The 17,265-nt window shown below is 41.8% G+C and overlaps 2 protein-coding genes across 2 annotated transcripts; both read right to left on the bottom strand.

Moving 5' to 3' along the window:
• Positions 1-7,334: 7,334 nt before the first annotated feature.
• Positions 7,335-8,637, bottom strand: sst7 (somatostatin family member 7). The gene is made up of 2 exons (XM_056422969.1): positions 8,381-8,637; positions 7,335-7,847 (listed from the first exon to the last, which is right to left on the bottom strand). The coding sequence occupies exons 1-2, from the start codon at positions 8,483-8,485 to the stop codon at positions 7,620-7,622; spliced, it is 333 nt and encodes a 110-aa protein (XP_056278944.1). The 5' UTR covers positions 8,486-8,637; the 3' UTR covers positions 7,335-7,619.
• Positions 8,638-12,136: 3,499 nt separating this feature from the next.
• Positions 12,137-15,974, bottom strand: srm (spermidine synthase). The gene is made up of 8 exons (XM_056422968.1): positions 15,617-15,974; positions 14,974-15,094; positions 14,591-14,683; positions 14,104-14,257; positions 13,951-14,034; positions 13,533-13,678; positions 13,245-13,367; positions 12,137-13,145 (listed from the first exon to the last, which is right to left on the bottom strand). The coding sequence occupies exons 1-8, from the start codon at positions 15,745-15,747 to the stop codon at positions 13,128-13,130; spliced, it is 870 nt and encodes a 289-aa protein (XP_056278943.1). The 5' UTR covers positions 15,748-15,974; the 3' UTR covers positions 12,137-13,127.
• Between the last annotated feature and the right edge of the window lie 1,291 nt (positions 15,975-17,265).

The following is a 17,265-nucleotide window of genomic DNA, read 5'->3' as shown; positions in this document are numbered from 1 at the left end:
AGCGTATACGTGACATTTACGACAAAGTGTCCCAAACGCTACACCCACATGTTCGGTGTATAGTTTATTGCTCCTCCCGGTAACCAGCATCGCCGGATGCTGATGGCAAAGAACGGCTCCTGATGAATTCCTGTTGAGCCTTTTGGTGCTGGATTTCATTCCTGACGTCAAGCCCCATTACTCTTCAGATTTGGCTCTTTTTCACAGATAACAAATACGGTCATTTCTCTGCTAATTCAAACAGACCCCGGCTTTAGCAATTGAATGCGCCGCCATCAGGCAGTAAAGCATTCAGTGACGTCGGCGGGAGCAAGCGATGATGAGAAATGGCACACAGGTGCTGCTCTCGCTCCGGAATCCTTTCCTTCATTAGGGGGCTTGACGCCACCGTGCTTTTTCCTTAATCATGTTTCAAACAGCTCTCTTTCACTAAACTACTGAATTACAATTTAAATCGAGGAGTGAATGAGTAACTCGCCCCCCCGGCAGGCACGTGCACAGATAGAGCCCTAGTGGTGCTCAAGCACCAGCCCTTTTGCCCTGGATGAGTAAAGTGCCCTTTTTGCTGGAGCCCCTTTTTTTTCATTCATCAGCATTTAAGAATAAAAATGACTCTCTGTCATCAAGTCCCCCCAAATGTGTTTTGATATCCGACGGGGCATTTATTTGAGTTCTTGTGAGAATTTCGCCCCGACATGCTTGTACCACATTGTTCTATGTGGTATGCTTCTCTTTGTTTTGTCTGTTCCAGTTTTACAAAGATCGATCTTGTATGAACATTGCAGAGGCTGAAAAGAGTAAACGCAAGAAAAAACAACACTTGTAATAACTAACCCAGAGTGAGGTCATACCGGGAAATATCAGACTGAGGCTTTATAACTTTTTTACAGAGGTTTGATATTTCACGGCATGACCGAGCGGTCGAGGTTAGTAAGTTGTTTAATATATGGCATTTTTCGCTGCTATCATTTTGTAAATAAAAACTAATTGTAATTGTTAACAGAAAACATTTCATTTTGTTTCGCTCTCATGTCTTCTCACAACACAATGTGTTTTAATTACTTGCTAACTTCAAGTTACAGCGATCAATATAAAAATCACTTTGCCGATGGGTGCCCTTTTTTTTGGTTTGAGCACCTGCCCCCCAAAATGTCTGTGCACCTGCCTGCCCCCCAGCATAACTTTCACAAGTTAGAAAATGCCTCCAAGAAAGAAAATAACTATATTTAATTTAATATCATAACTCATTGACTCATTGTGAACACACGCATGTCACTGATATGAAACTATATAATACTGCTGACATGCCATGACTCGATAGCTCCAGTAGGTATATTAATGGTGGGGGTATTTCTTGGATAATTGATTAAACATTTTCGGGTCTGTTAGGCTTGAGAAAAATGATGGTCAGCCTGAACATTAAACATGGATTTCCAATATGAGTAATGGCAAGACTCTCGTCGGCGGCAGCGAGGACTTCACGTGCTATTAATAAATGGCAACCATCACTGTCAACCGTAATAATGTGGTAACATTTAGGATGTGGGTGTTTGTGTGCACGTGTGCGTGTGTCTCTGTATCGGTCAGACCATCTGACACGCCAGGATGTCGTGTTGTTAAAGCAACTGCAATCAGGTGTCTTGCTATCCCACAAGGGCCCAATTGTCCTGAAAATAACATGACTTGAGATCATCATCTCCTGCTGTGGCAATCAATCTATAACAGGTGCAAAGGCTGAGAAAAGCAGGAGTATTCTGGTAGCTAATCACGGGATTGTCACCCTTGTGATTAGAGGCCTGTAGTGGACACAGCATATGGGACACTGGAGTGCTTAAACAAGACAGTCAATATCATCTTGTGGCGCTTTTCTCCCTCTGTGCACTCCCATTTTTCTGATGACACTATTAGCATGGGGGACTCCTGGTCCTGAGTCTGAGGCTCCGTGTAAAAGCCAAACAAATGAACTGCGATGGTGACTTCCTTGGCTGCGTCACATGGATACTCCGATAGAAGTTTACTGACTATAAAAAAGCAGCCCTCGGTGATAGCAAATGACACACGGTTGTTATTTTTCTATCCAATAAGCTTCCCTCATCAACATTTTACCACCTCTGAACATAACTAATAGGGAAGGGATTGGCCTTGGTAGTTATTATTGGCCTTAACAACCCCAGGGGGGATTGTTTCTTGAGGCTCACAGCCTGGTTAAGGATCTGAAGTTTGGGTTTTCACACATTCTCACTGAGTCAAAACAGATAAAGTGATGAGATTAGTTCCCAGTGTAGAGAGTCATTCAGCTGGTCAACGAAGCACAAAACAATTAATCTTTCCATGTTTTGTACTGGCACCTAAAGTACACCCCCACCCCCCACATCATTGCACCAATGCCTCTGCTCCACTGCTTGTACAACAGTCTACTGTCGTGCTGCTAAACTTGACTCAAATGTAATGGTTTGTGGTTTGAAATATTGAGAGGAAATGTTTTTTAACTATCAAAACATGCAAATAACTGTTTACATGCAACATTGTATGTATGGCATTGCACACACTACAGAGAAATAGTTTACTATAAACTGAACCCCTTTGTTTTGGTAGGTCTGGTAAGTATAAAATTGGCCTTACATGGACAATCTGAATATAAAAGTGAATGATGTCAAGGATATCACAGATATAAAGCATTAGGTTTCATAAATGAACACTTGCCAATGTGCTTTTGTGTTGCTGTTTTAAATTTGTAGCCTGAATAGTACGGTCAAATTACAGAGTAAATTATTATTAATTTAATAATGTCCTGTATTTTCACATAGCGCCATTATCAGGTCACATAATACATTGTCCAATACTTTGGTTTGTAACCACATATCTGCACAACTAATGACAGCTGTACCTAAAATAAGATGGTAAACATTACACCTGCTTCTAAACATCGGCATGTTACTAGTATAGCATGCTGATGTTAGCGTTTAGCTCGGTGTGCCGAGAAGAAACAAGACTCTTGTTTTAACATCTGGGATGATGTAGTCAAAAAGTTTTCAGTTTTTAGTCTAATTGATTAGCTCCTTAATAACTAAGGATGGGTCAAATGCGGAGAAGACTATCCCCATGGGGATCTGAACAAGTGTACATTTCTTCTAATGAGCTGTAGTTAAAGAAATATCACATTAAAATGATAAGTGTGATACTTTTTGCAACAATAAATGTGTCCATGGAGCACTTAAAGGTCTCTGTTACCCAAATCTTTGAAACTGTGTGTTGTTGTCTCTCTCACCACAGACCTGCCCCGCTAGCCAAAGCAGAGGCACTCACAATGAACGGGATCACTTTAGTGACCGGCGTGCTGCATGCCTTCCTCACGCTCATTTTCGGAGCCACGGCTTTAGCACCGAAAGAGCAGAGGACCCTATAATGATGAGCTTTTAGCGCTGGCACCGGGTGGCTGAGTAAGCCATCAGGCATCATTAGACCCTGCTGGGGAAAACAATCTCTCCATTCCCATCGGTGCTCCCAAACAGGAGAACTCTTTGAGAGAAATACATCAGAGCACACTTTGGCGCGTGTGTGTGTATTTGCGTGTGTGTGTGTGTGCGTGTGTGTGTGCGAGGGCATCATTAAGCGTCTCCCAATGATGCCGCTCTTTATGATGCCTTTGAACATTCAATCTGAGACGTCGTGTTGTTAATGTATCTGTTAACACTTACTTGCTATAAACCTGATTAAAAAAACGAAAAATAGTGTGCAACGAATCAAACACAGGAAGACGTCGTCAGACTTTCAACTGATGAGAGTTCCTAAAAAAGCTACTAACGATCTTTCACCAGAGTGATGCAAACCTGCTGCATAGACCCCAAAGCAGGTCCATGATTGGTCCTGGGCACTTCCTTTCCCCGAGAACATTTTTTTAGAAATTGGAAACTGATGTATTTATTTGACTTCAAAATGCCTCTGCTGGTCAACCATCCTGTGCTCTGGATTCAACATCTCAGATGTCACAACTAAACAAGTTGAGCCCGGCTGACAGAGATGAATAAGGCTGCTGCAGGCGCTGTGTCCACAGGCACCGGGTTAATAAAGCACACGTTTATCGACTGCACACAACTTCCATCTCCATTTCTGAAACAAAACAGTTGTATAATGTATAGAATAAAATCCAGGAACCGGTTTGATGAGTATTTTAGTTTTTGTTTTTCTTCGCTAAGATGTCAAATTAACGTGGTCATGTGGTTTTCTTTTCCCAATTTACTGAATCAATATGCTTTGAGTACACAGAACCAAGCTATTAACAACGTGTCGGCCGCAGCCACCTGAATGTGTAAAACATTCATTTTAAAGATCATTCCAGCTCCTTTCATATAAACCAATTTCTTTCAGCACAACTCTCTGTTGATAGTGTTTGTCGTAAAAGGGAACCAGCCGCCTCCACACAACCTGCCAGTGAGCACCGTGCGCTGGGTGTTAATTTGGCCTGTCTTGACCAGGGAAGCGGACCGTTTGATGTTAACCGTTGCTAAATTCTCACTGGGGCATGAAAATGAGTCCTGACACATCCGTGAAGCACAGAGACAAACGGTGCTCATGTAGCATTCAGTGAGGCGGAGCTTAGAGTGAAGGTGAAATCATCAGGTATAATACGTTTGTGTCTCTACAAGCGATCCTTTACGACACCTTGAGATGTCGACGTGAACACAGTGATTCATGGAATAGTTTTCTGTACGACTAGATGTCCAGCAGTATTGTACCATGTATATGTGGAGTTGTATATACAGGTATATACCATATCACACCGTCACATCCCATAAAGTTTCAAACTAATCTCTGCATTTATGTAACCGCGGTGGGTTCACTTTGAAGTTGTTTTTTTCCTCTTATGAGAAGCACCAACAAAACCTAAGTCTTTGTTATTTTTAAACACATATGAAGTCACATTCGAATTGTAATCCCAGTTAGGCCTGAGCACCTCCTCCTTCAGATCAAAAGGAAAGCCAATGAAATGCTTTGCTTGCAGGCATCAGCTTTGATGTCGCTCCTCTGGTGCTCATTTGAGCCCAGGGCCACGAAGCCAGACGTGGACGGCACCTCCACCGACATCAAATTGTTGTGTGGTTATCATCTCAAACCCACAAAATACTGATTGGCATCCGAAGCAGCCTTTTTATTTTTATTGAGTAGACATCTTTTTGTGTTTGACATCTCTTTTATTCTGAAAATTAGTGTTTTCCAGTCCGGTGACTCTCCCACAAACTGTACACCTGAATATGTGTCATTTGGTATGACGCTTTTCACCGCACATGGGAATGAAAGATGCTCTCTGATGAACTGTAATCAAGTAAGCTCCCAGGAGCCTTTGTCTATTCAACATCGCTAAAGCGAGCGCTTGCCAAAACCATGCAATTACATTGCTTTGAAATGTGTTGAAATGTAACTCACCATCAAATGATGCTTTCATAGGATTATGCAGCCGTCTTCAATGAAGACTGGGAGGGATCGTTCAGTAGCTTTTCTTCTTATCTGTCAATAAAAAGGTGGTATTTAATCTTCCACCTGTAACTGAATCCGTTCTGTGAACTTGTGTCAACTGGCATCTGTGCACCTGTGAAACAAGCACACTCATGAGCTATTATCTCTTATTCAGCCTGTTCGGGAATAAAATGAGACAGTAACCTACTAAACTACTCTGAGCTTTGCCTCTACTCAGGCTTTTGTAGAGCCTCTGGTAAACTATTGTAAGTTATTTAAGAATTCAACATTTCATAATACGTATTTAATTTGACTATTGCCCGGTGTCAAACATCTGCACAGCAATGTGTATAAATTGCAGCTGGCAGTAAACTGCAGCTGCTCGTCGACGTTTACAAGAACAACAGTAACTTGTCAAGTATTAACAAGAGCTCAATAAAAAGAATGAAAATAATTATCTTTGAGCCGAGGTGAATATTTGCTGTTTGCTCTGAGACTCAATCTGGATTCAGTTTTGCTTCGCCACTTTTGGCATTCATCCCACACACAGCTTGACCTAATCAACACCGGAGCACTGAGGCAAAAATAAATGAATTTGAATTCTCAGAGGCAGCAAAGTGTTCAAGAAATAAGTGCCTTTAATACATATTTCTCGATAATGTACTGAAAGTGCTCTTGTAATTGTCAGCTATTATTCAGCAGTCCTCTATTTAATGTGGAAAGAGTTTTGTTAGTTTTGTTAGTTAGTTTGTGCATAAAAAAAAGAAATAAACCGTACTCATTTGATTTGGCTCAACAGGCAGGATATTCCCCTGCATGTCATTTCCCATCAGTTTTAATGGCGACTCTGGGCCCGACTTGAAAGTCAATATTTGTTTGTGGCCAGCACTCCCCTCCTCAGCAGGGTAGAAAGACGTACATACCACCGGCTAAGGGCTGGGAGAACGTGTGGTAATTGTGTTGTGACTTATCGAAGGTCGAGCCGCCCGCAGCCCGACGCAGGGTCTCGTCTGCAGCGAGGGTCGAATACCAGGTCGAAAGGTCACTCGGGGAACATTTGATTATCTCGACATGTGTGCACAAAGTGTGCTTTCACTGTCAACCTGTGATGTCAGATTGGTATCAACACTACACACATCTTTTTCGATTGAGATTTGTGTTCACTGTTTTAGTGTTCGGCAGGCTGCGTGTTTTTTCACGGCTGCGACAGTCTCACCGACATATTTAACGGCCAGTGATAAGTCACCGTAACGTCGCCCTCAACTCGTGCCGAGGAATTGATGAGGACCTCTGTCCGTGGCTTCGAATAAAACATGTGCAATTGATTTGACATTGCAGACTCTCAACACTAAACTGTTGTTTTTTACATGTATATTTAGATTTATAAAATGATTTTAAAAGTATTTCTATCTAATTACAGACAGATGGAGAGAGCACACGGTGCAGCATATGGTGCCCAGCCTACCTGCCCAATTATTGTATAGTTTTAATTTTGAAAACAAGTTTATGAATTTAATTTAAGGATCTAGTTGTAGCACATTTATAGGATTTTTTTTACCTAAATTGGAATTTTAAATGATTTCTGCCACAATATTTATTTCTTTATATCCTTCATTTATAGTTTCATAGTTTATTTAGAATTTTCTTTTCCTATAAACTAAAAAGATAATTATACGGCAACAAGTAAAAAGCAGAATAAGTAAGATACCAATATTAACTGCACTAAATATGTATTGCATCATTTTTTTTTGCAGATATAGAAATACGTAATATATTTCCACAATGTTAGTGTAGTAAAGGCTCTCATCCACAATGAAAATACAGCAGCCATTTTTCTTGAACTTGGACTTTGCATTTATATTGTTGAAGCAGGTGGAAAATATGACCTTTTCTTTTTTGAACAATTTACAAAAGCACTTAACTGTGGGAACCATCTCAAACGTTACATCCATGCTTTATTGTTGACCCTTAAAGAAACGGCTACATACATAAATACATATATCGTATAGATAAAAAGATACATAAGTAATTTATGCTTAAACAGACACATTGTGTCAGTGAAGTCCATCGATGTCTGACGGGTGGAGACGGTATGTACAGCTGAGGTCTACGACAGTTCATGAGGAGCTGGCCGGGGAGGAGGGCAGTCGACAGGCAGAGCGCTGTTAGCAGGAGGTGAATGTTTTCCAGAAGAAGTTTTTACAGGGGGCTTTGCGGTCCCGCTGAGGCAGTGAAAGCCTGTTGTAGACCGCCCGCTCCTCCAGACGAGACTCCATCGGCTCCTCAAGGTCCAGAGGTGATGCTTCCCCCGGCAGCATGTTGGTGTCCAGAGCTCCATCCAACAAGCCGGACACCAGCTTCAGGATCAACTCCTTGCGCTCTTTGCTCAGCTCCTGACCATAAGTCAAATATATATACATTATTATTATTATTATTATTATTATTATTAAACACATTGTGAGAGAGATGATGGAGAATGTGAATATTTTACATCTTACAGCTATCTGGCTGGAACGCTCAATTCTAAAGTATCATAATAATTAACTTTTCACATTTAAAATAGTACGACAAACAGGCTGAATGAAAGGATGTATTCATTTTAAATGTAAAAGTTTTTTTAAACGTACATTAGAAATATCACAAGCTATGTCGTACGTGTACAGAAGTCCTCTGAGGCAAATTGTACATTTGAGATTTTGGGCTATACTAAATTAATTGAATTGAATTGACACAGTTGTGTTGATTTCACAAGCAATCTTTTTTTCAAAATCATTCTTTTTATTATAATCTGATTTATAATAATACTAATAATAACTATTATTAAACATTTTCTTTAACCCAGAAAAAGAAAATCTCTTTAATGACTCATGCTAATTATAAGGACAATTTCCCATGAACTACAAAGGAACAATACAAATCTCCTCACCCTGCTCACATGGATGGAGCCCCGGTCCTCCACGGGAAGCAGGGCGGCTGCTCTAATGCTGAACACAACCCCCATGAGAGTCGCTAACACCACCAGGAGCTGCATGCTGTGACAGGAGTGCAGGTGACGGACCACAGAGAGGAGTGTGTGTGTTTGAGGAGGAGAGAGAGAGGAAGAGTCGGAGCAGCTCAGAGATCCAGAGGAGAGTGGTGGAGGATGTGCAGTGCAGTTGGTGGCAGCTGGTCACAAGATCTGGAATCCACTGATGTTTCTTCTGCTCTACCTCCAAAGTCCTTCACTCTTTTATACGCCTCTACCCCGCTCTGCCACTGACGTACAGGGTGGTGGGTGTATGACGGAGGGTGGAGGGTGCTACGGGGTGTAGGAGGGGGGCGTATATATGTGAGCGTGGAAGAGGAGGGGGTAGATGAAGGATTCAGGACAGAACAAATGGAACCACTGAACACTTCACCTTTTTGACTCATTGGAAACATCTGCAGAGGGCGACGACGTCACTGGGCTGAAACCATGTTTTAGCATCAACATGTAACGAATGTAAAGACGACTGTGACTGACAGTCACAGGCAACACCTCATCAGGCAGCTACACGGACAATCCCACAACTCATCAGCTGGGTCATGTGCTCCAGACGTCTTGAACAATCAGGAGTGCATTGGTCGCATTTTCCTGTCGCGGTAATCAAAATATCTAAAAGAAATATAAACTGCCTGATTGTTGTTATTTGTGCCCGTGTTTCTTTCAGCCAACATCTGATTGCTGTCGCGGTGCCTCTATGTGTCACTCTGACACCTGCAGATTACAATTGAGCGGTCTGACACTGACCATGACTGCAGGAAGTGCCTTGAGGAAACGCTCATCACCCATCTCTAGTGGAGGAAACACAGCCAGTAAAAGATGAGGTGATCCTTCTTCGGTAATTTAGTGCTGGGAGTACAATGGAGTTTATGGTTCACCTTGTTCTACACGAGCAGTTAAGTGCATCAAATGAGATGGATTTGTTTTTGTTGTCTGACGTACAGACACAACAATCGGCCTTCGGGTCAGGATAACATAGACAGGTTTTGGGAAAAGACTGCAGAGTGATGTCATCAATGTACCACCAAATACAAACTATATCCCAATTAGTAAGACAACAACTCTCAATCTGCGAGTAGCAGTGACTGTGAGGGAACAATACTTCCCGGTTGAATACACGATAGGCTGTAGCTGCGGTTCATTTAATTCAGACTAAGCTGTGGATTAAACAAGTGACAAATGGCTTCCGGCTACCAGTGCATCATCAAAATGAGTAAATAAATAAAAAAATCCCCAGCCAAGTTAATATTTTTTGGAGCTTTGCCCTGGACGGTATGATTTATTTAGCATCCGCTGAAATATTAATGAAGCACAATGCGGTTTGTGCTCGTCTTTATTCGTTACACTAGAGTGGCAACCGATGGTTACGTTTAGTATGAATTTGTCTGACATATAAGTTGCAGCTTACATAAAGACATATCTATTTATAAATATTGTATATACTTAAACAGAATCACTAAATGTAGTTAAAAGTATAGAAAATACATTTGTGTGTGCTACTTCTAAACTTCTGCAAAACCCAATTACACTGGTCAATAGGAGCTTAACGCCTCACCAGAACTGATTATAGAGAGTTGATTACAGCATAAAACATACGCTGTGGTCTGAGAAAGAAAATAGTTTCATGTGTTTGAGAAGCTGCCCTCCAGGATATATCGCTGAAATAGCACAATTAACAGGGTTTACTGATGTGACGTCTTTTTCTCGCGACCGGCAGGCAACATACAATACTTCTACTCCAGTACAGCTGGATTTATATCTTTAAATGGATTTGTCGTGCTTTCAAAACAGTGTTTAAGGTATTTTCTTCATACACTGCTGATATCAAGAAGGCCCGGAGCCAATGCAGAGATTAGCTGACTGTTGAAACGCCTGTATACAGGACTGTCTCAGAAAATTAGAATATTGTGATAAAGTTCTTTATTTTCTGTAATGCAATTAAAAAAAAAATGTCATGCATTCTGGATTCATTACAAATCAACTGAAATATTGCAATCCTTTTATTCTTTTAATATTGCTGATTATGGCTTACAGCTTAAGAAAACTCAAATATCCTATTTCTAAATATTAGAATATCATGAAAAAGTATACTAGAAGGGTATTAAACAAATCACTTGAATCGTCTAACTCGAAACACCTGGAAACACATTTTCAAATGTTTGATTTTGTTTTGCTGTTATAAATCTTTTTTTTAACTTGGTCTGAGGAAATATTCAAATTTTATGAGATAGGATTTTAGAGTTTTCTTAAGCTGTAAGCCATAATCAGCAATATTAAAAGAATAAAAGGCTTGCAATATTTCAGTTGATTTGTAATGAATCCAGAATGCATGACATTTTTGTTTTTTAAATTGCATTACAGAAAATAAAGAACTTTATCACAATATTCTAATTTTCTGAGACAGTCCTGTATATCCAGCCTGTTTGAAGAATCTACAACAAACTGTCTCCTTACAAATGCAGTCTGAGCTGAATGAGACTTCACAGCGTGAAAAACCTCATCACGACGACAGGTCTGGGGGCTCCCAGGTCTCATGAAAGTGCGTGGAAGCCTCCATTTCCCCTAAATCCCCTTTACGTATGGCCTCAAACAACAACAACCGCTCTCTGAGAGGGACCACGAAGGAACACCGACTCAAAGATCATTCCAGGATTATGTGTTGAGTGTTTTCCATGAAACAGGTACATCTGGATGTGGAAACATCAACATTTGGTGGAGAAGAGACACAGTCCTCAAAGTTATGTTCCTGCAGTACATATATTATCATTCAAGCAAATACACTTTGTATTAAATATGTATGGGAAGACAGTGGGTATGATTCATTTCCTATATTACAGTAGGAGAACACTTATGGGCACAAACCACCTTCGCCACAGCCACCATAACGCATGAGTAAAGGCAGTAGAATAATAATGTCCTGCACTGTCACAGGTTGGACACTTTTTAATAGAAAACCAGCGAGGGCTGAGGTGTTACACAATCATCAGTTGATGCAACTGAAGGCAACAGTGGCGCCTCACATCGCACAACACAGACTGATGTGAACAACTGAAAGGGGCCAAGGGGCTTTCCTTAATATTCAGACACCTCAAATTCATTGCATTCTCGCAATATGCATTTGATTAATTTGAACAGTATCATTTCAATGCATTCCTTCATCGTGAACCAGCTTGTATACAAGATTAAAGGATGCCATCTAGTGCCTGCAGAGCAGAACTTCTCCTCACTGGCGCTACAACACTGATCCCACCAGAACCTGAGGATACGTGGAAGGTTATTCATGAGCTTTGCAGCCCAGCCGAAACATTACTTATTAATCTGCACACATCTGGAAAGTGATGCTGCAATTGGTAAACATTAGCAGCTTTGGCCTTGAACACATTTGTAGCAACTCTGGTAAACTATTGCAAGTTATTTAAGAAGTGAACATTTCATAATAAATATTTAATATGCCGAACTACTGCCCAGTGCCATTGCTGTGCAGATTGTTTGGCCGATCGAGACCTGGAACAGATCATTACTTCCACATATTTCCCTGAAACCGACAGAATCATTTCCAAACACCTTTTAGAGACATCTGAAATCTATAAACTACAATTTGCCCTGTTTATAGTGCTGATGCAAACAAAGCATCTGCCCGAATGAACACAGAACACAAAGAACCATTTTATGTTCACAATTTATTCCAATACTTAAAAAAAAAAAAAAAGATTACAAATTCATTGCTCAGATATTTCCAACAGATTTCATGTGGACTTAAACTTATACATTTGACTGAAATGTTTGACCACCCAATGACTCCGGCTTACTACAATACAAGCCCTCCTATAATACTGCAAGTTTCGAATTGCATAATTAACTTACACCTCAATTAAAAAAATGTCACATCTCAAAACTCCAATGCCATATCTAATTTATGTTGACAATTTTCATTTTAACACTGTTATAATTGAAGGTCAAAGCTGAGCAAATGTAAATAATATTACAGTGTTGGTGATAAGGGACACGTGAGCTTTCTTCTAGGCCACGATGTGCCCGGTACACTTCGATACAGAGCAAGTCTTTCCCCCCGACAAACAACAAACGACCAATTTCAGGCACTATAGGGTTTTAGTGTTGAGGACACATTAGCATTGTGAATATCTTGATAGATGGCGACAGTGCATCTTCCTATGAGCACAAACTGATAATAAACATTACAAATAAAAGTTCATCGATGTACTGTGTGGTAAGGTAATGCGTTACATAAGGTGTGGCTGCAGTGAATCCGATGCAGTACACGGTTTCGGATTGAGGTCAGGTTTGACGGCAACGCTCTCCCCAGTTATCAGAGCCGTGAAATTGCCCGTCACGAAATGCTGATAAAACATTTAAGAGTAAAAAAAAACAAATACGTCAGTAAAATAAATAAAAACACCAAGAGCGTGTAAGACAGGAAGGAAACAACTAACACTTCTCCCTGTGCAACTCAACAAATTCCTGCCCACTGACTATTAGTATTTTCACATGAGGTGCCCCATCCATAAAATGTTAAGGAGGCGACCCTCGTCAGTGGTGCTGACCCGTGTTGAGGAGGCGAAGAAGCCTTCGAAGGTTGTACTTCTGTGGTCTGAGGGCCAGGTAGAGGATGAACATGGGCATTCATTGCTGGTCATGCTTCATTGAGTACCTGTCAATGGTCAAGAAGACACTTTGTGAAAGGAAGCAAATATGTGTCAACAGTTTGTGCACCGATATGTAATATGAACGTGATTGTAACAACATTTACCTTCTTTGCAAACTCAGGCAGGACGAATGATGCTTTGTGAATTTCGGGGTTGTAATATTTAAGGTTCATACATTCCATTTCTTCTTTTGACAGCGCTCTCATTGGATCCAAGAAATTTGTTTCCTTATTCAAAAGTGAAGGGGGCACCTCAGTCATTCAACAGACATCATGAGAAACAACGGACACGTTTATTAAGCTACTGAAAGGTTCTATGATAAGAAATGGCAGAGGCACTCAAAGGGGAATCATGCAGGTGGCGGATGGGAGACGGAGTGACGGCACACTTACGGGATTTTTACTACAGAGCATGAATCCAATTTGGCCACTGGGATAAGTTGGGATGGTGCTGTAGGCGTAGTCCACCACAGGGAATAGGGTCTTGCAGAAGGTTCGCATCTCCTTTATCAGCTCCAGATGGAGCCACTGACACTCTCCTGTGAAGTCGACGCGAGAGCAGAAGGAAGGGCATGTTCATTTCCTGCACTTTTAAAGCATCATTCCATCTTGAGGGAGTTGAGGTTAGACTAAAAACATAACAGCTCCAGGTGAGTTAATGAGTAGTCTTTTTTTTTAGTAGACATAAAAATGTAGCATAGCATTATGATCTCTATGAAGCCAGCATTTCTCTAAAATTACTCGCCAGCCTGTCTCCAAATGTTAACACAAAAGTGAAAAATATCAAGTACAAGTAAAGGATGGACGTTACCCTGGGAACATAGAAGTCCACCGTTTCTCAACGCCGTCTTCATCAGCTGATAGTAAGACTCCTTGAACAAACTCTCAGCAGGTCCTGCAACAAAAAGTAGAACTCAGAAATGGACTGCCTTCGTGAACAGCTGCCAAAGAAAGTGACACTCACCAACGGGGTCGGAGGAATCCGTTATAATGATGTCGAAGGCATCCTGGTTCTTCTTCATGAATTCAAAGCCGTCTCCAATATGGAGGATGAGCTTGGGACTGTAAAACCCTTTGGCCATCCCTGGGAGGAACTTCTTTGATGCATTAATAACTTCCTACACAGGAGACAACATGGTAAATGGAACTGTACCGGTGTTCCGACCACTCAACGCACTTTAACACGACATGACATCATTTACATCCATTCATAAACTAATTGAAGGACCATCGGGACTAACCAACACTAAAGCAATTTGGGGGTCAAGTGTCTTGCACACGGACACATCGACATGGGCGAGTGGGGATCGAACCACTCACGACCCGGAGCCACAGTCGCCCCAATACGATCAGGCATGGCTCAGGCGTAATAAAACGAATGGCAAAGAAAACAAAGGAATGGAGATGAAACTGTGCGAGAGAGAAAAGCTCCGCAGCGTTGCCGCTTCTACCTTGTCGATCTCACACAGAACCACCGACTCCACGAGTGGACTCTTCACCACTTCTCTCAGCACTCCGCCATCTCCACCGCCAATAATCAGCACCTGGATTAAAACACAGATTAGTGTTCAGTGGCACTTAAATAGCTCTTATTATGGTACTTTTGTCGTTCGACTGTTGAGGAAATGTTACTTCCAGTATTCCTGTTGTTCTTAGTTTGTACTCTAGGTTGAATGCACTTATAAGTCGCTTTGGATAAAAGAGTCTGCTAAATGACATGTAATGTAAAGGGGGGGGGGGGAAGACAATTTGTCAATACAAGAAAAGCAAGTCCGCCTGGGTCACACCCTACTGCGGTGGCTTTCATTACCCAAACAATACCATTGAGACATACCTTCTTGGGGCACGGGTGACTGCACAGTGGCAGGTTTGCAATCATCTCCTGGTAGGCGAACTCGTCTCTCTCTGTGCACTGGATCACTCCGTCCAGCACCAACACATTCCCATAGGTTTTACTGAAAAGTGACATCACAGCAAAGTATGAGCGTCACATTTGAAAACCTATATGTTCACATAACTTGAGCAAGAGGAGCACATACTAGTGTTCCCAACGCATACAAATGAAAAAGTACACAATCATAACAATATGAATGCTTTTTCTTAGTTTGTTCTTCTTCGTGGCAATAAAGCCACATTGAATTGCAGATGTCTCGCGCAGGATGGCTGACGTGCTTGAGGACTCTCCTGTCAGTATATCGGATACCGTGAACGTTTCTCCCCATCGACTCAGAGTTATCCCACCACCCTCGCGATCCCCCTGTGCTCATTTCTCAACCTAGCTAACGTGAGCTAACTAGCGTTAGTTCGTTCGCGAGCTCAACCCTGTTCGGGGACAAAAGGAAACAACTCGCAGGTAAACTAACGTCACCAGCGGATTAAAACACTACAGAAAAAACGAGCTCCGGGATGCTCATTCACTGCTGGCGGGTGCTAAGAGCTAGCGCGGTTAGCAAAGTTTTGCAGCTCTAAGTACTCACCTCTTGAAAACCATAATGTCTTGAAACTCTGATTTCTTTTGGTGCAGGACCTCCTCCACCTGGAGGCTCATCGCCTGGCCTGGCCACAGCGCGCACGACTCTGTAAACCACCCATCTTTTATGTGCTCCATGGCAGTTTTCTACGGCCACAAATAACACTAACGTGTTTGAAAGTGTGGCAATGTGAACAAGCGACACATGCTGGTTGTCTGGCTAAACGTAACGCCTCGTCTTATAGCGAATGGGATGCCGCTGACGTCAGTGACATACCGGTACGTGAGCCAATGGGACGCCAGGACGGCCCGTTTCGCGTATAGTTTGTTTGACTTTCACACCGGTGTTACGGTTCAACCTGAGACCCTGTTAACTGGCGACCTTCGGTCGAATGCGTCTGTTGTTGTCGTAGTTACGGCAGATGTTGATAATAGCAAGCGAACACGCAGCTGTCCTCGCGAATGCCGCATTGTTTAGTTCTACAATTCAATGAGAAACCTTCTCGTGTCGTGTCTGGTCTGAACATACCGGAGGAGACGATGTAGAAGAGAAAGCGTCCAGCGACTTGAAGCGTCGCGTGTTGTTTATGGGTTGAAACAGGAAGTTAGCAAACTGCCCTTCCTTTGAAATACATTTGGTCAAATAAATAAACACTTAATCAACATACAATTGGGAGTCTGTTTTGAGCAAACATGTATCACGTAGCATAACTCTGTAGTACAAAAACAACAACAACAAACATATATATAAGGATGTTACGGGATTCAAAACGTCTTTAAAGGGCTGCACATTAATGAGGAACATGTTTGTGTTGTTGTCATGAGGTAAACATACACAATCTGGACAATAAGGCCAGAAATGGTCATACATGTATGAATATCCAAACATTACACCCGTTTTGAATTGAAACAGCTGAATATTTGTTTGAGAAGCCATCACTATTGTAGAGTGCTCCTTCGTTCACGTCAACATGCTCCATGGTGGTCGGCAGTGTGCTTGGTCACAATTAAGTTGATCTGGAGGTTCTCTGCCTTTCGTGGTGACCAGTGACCGCAGTGCAGGTTATTTAATTGTGCGAAGAGAGTAAATCGTGTCGATCTTGCCTAATAACCTTTTTTCCTCCCAAAGACATGAGTTCGAATCCCGTAACATCCTTATATATATTTTTCTTGTTGTTGTTTTTGTACTACAGAGTTATGCGACGTGATACATGTTTGCACAAAACAGACTCCCAATTGTATGTTGATTAAGTGTTTATTTATTTGACCAAATGTATTTCAAAGGAAGGGCAGTTTGCTAACTTCCTGTTTCAACCCATAAACAACACGCGACGCTTCAAGTCGCTGGGACGCTTTCTCTTCTACATCGTCTCCTCCGGTATGTTCAGACCAGACACGACACGAGAAGGTTTCTCATTGAATTGTAGAACTAAACAATGCGGCATTCGCGAGGACAGCTGCGTGTTCTCTCGCTATGATCAACATCTGCCGTAACCACGACAACAACAGACGCATTCGACCGAAGGTCGCCAGTTAACAGGGTCTCAGGTTGAACCGTAACACCGGCAGCGACGCCCGAAGGCTGTAAACTCACGTGAAGAGGAACCACCGCGCATGCGCGGACTAGAAAACAAGGGATGACGACCGTTCGTTTAT

Source organism: Pseudoliparis swirei, chromosome 9, assembly GCF_029220125.1.
Source record: "Pseudoliparis swirei isolate HS2019 ecotype Mariana Trench chromosome 9, NWPU_hadal_v1, whole genome shotgun sequence".
Classification (NCBI taxonomy): Eukaryota; Metazoa; Chordata; class Actinopteri; order Perciformes; family Liparidae; genus Pseudoliparis; species Pseudoliparis swirei.
This window is presented reverse-complemented; position numbering and strand designations above follow the sequence as displayed.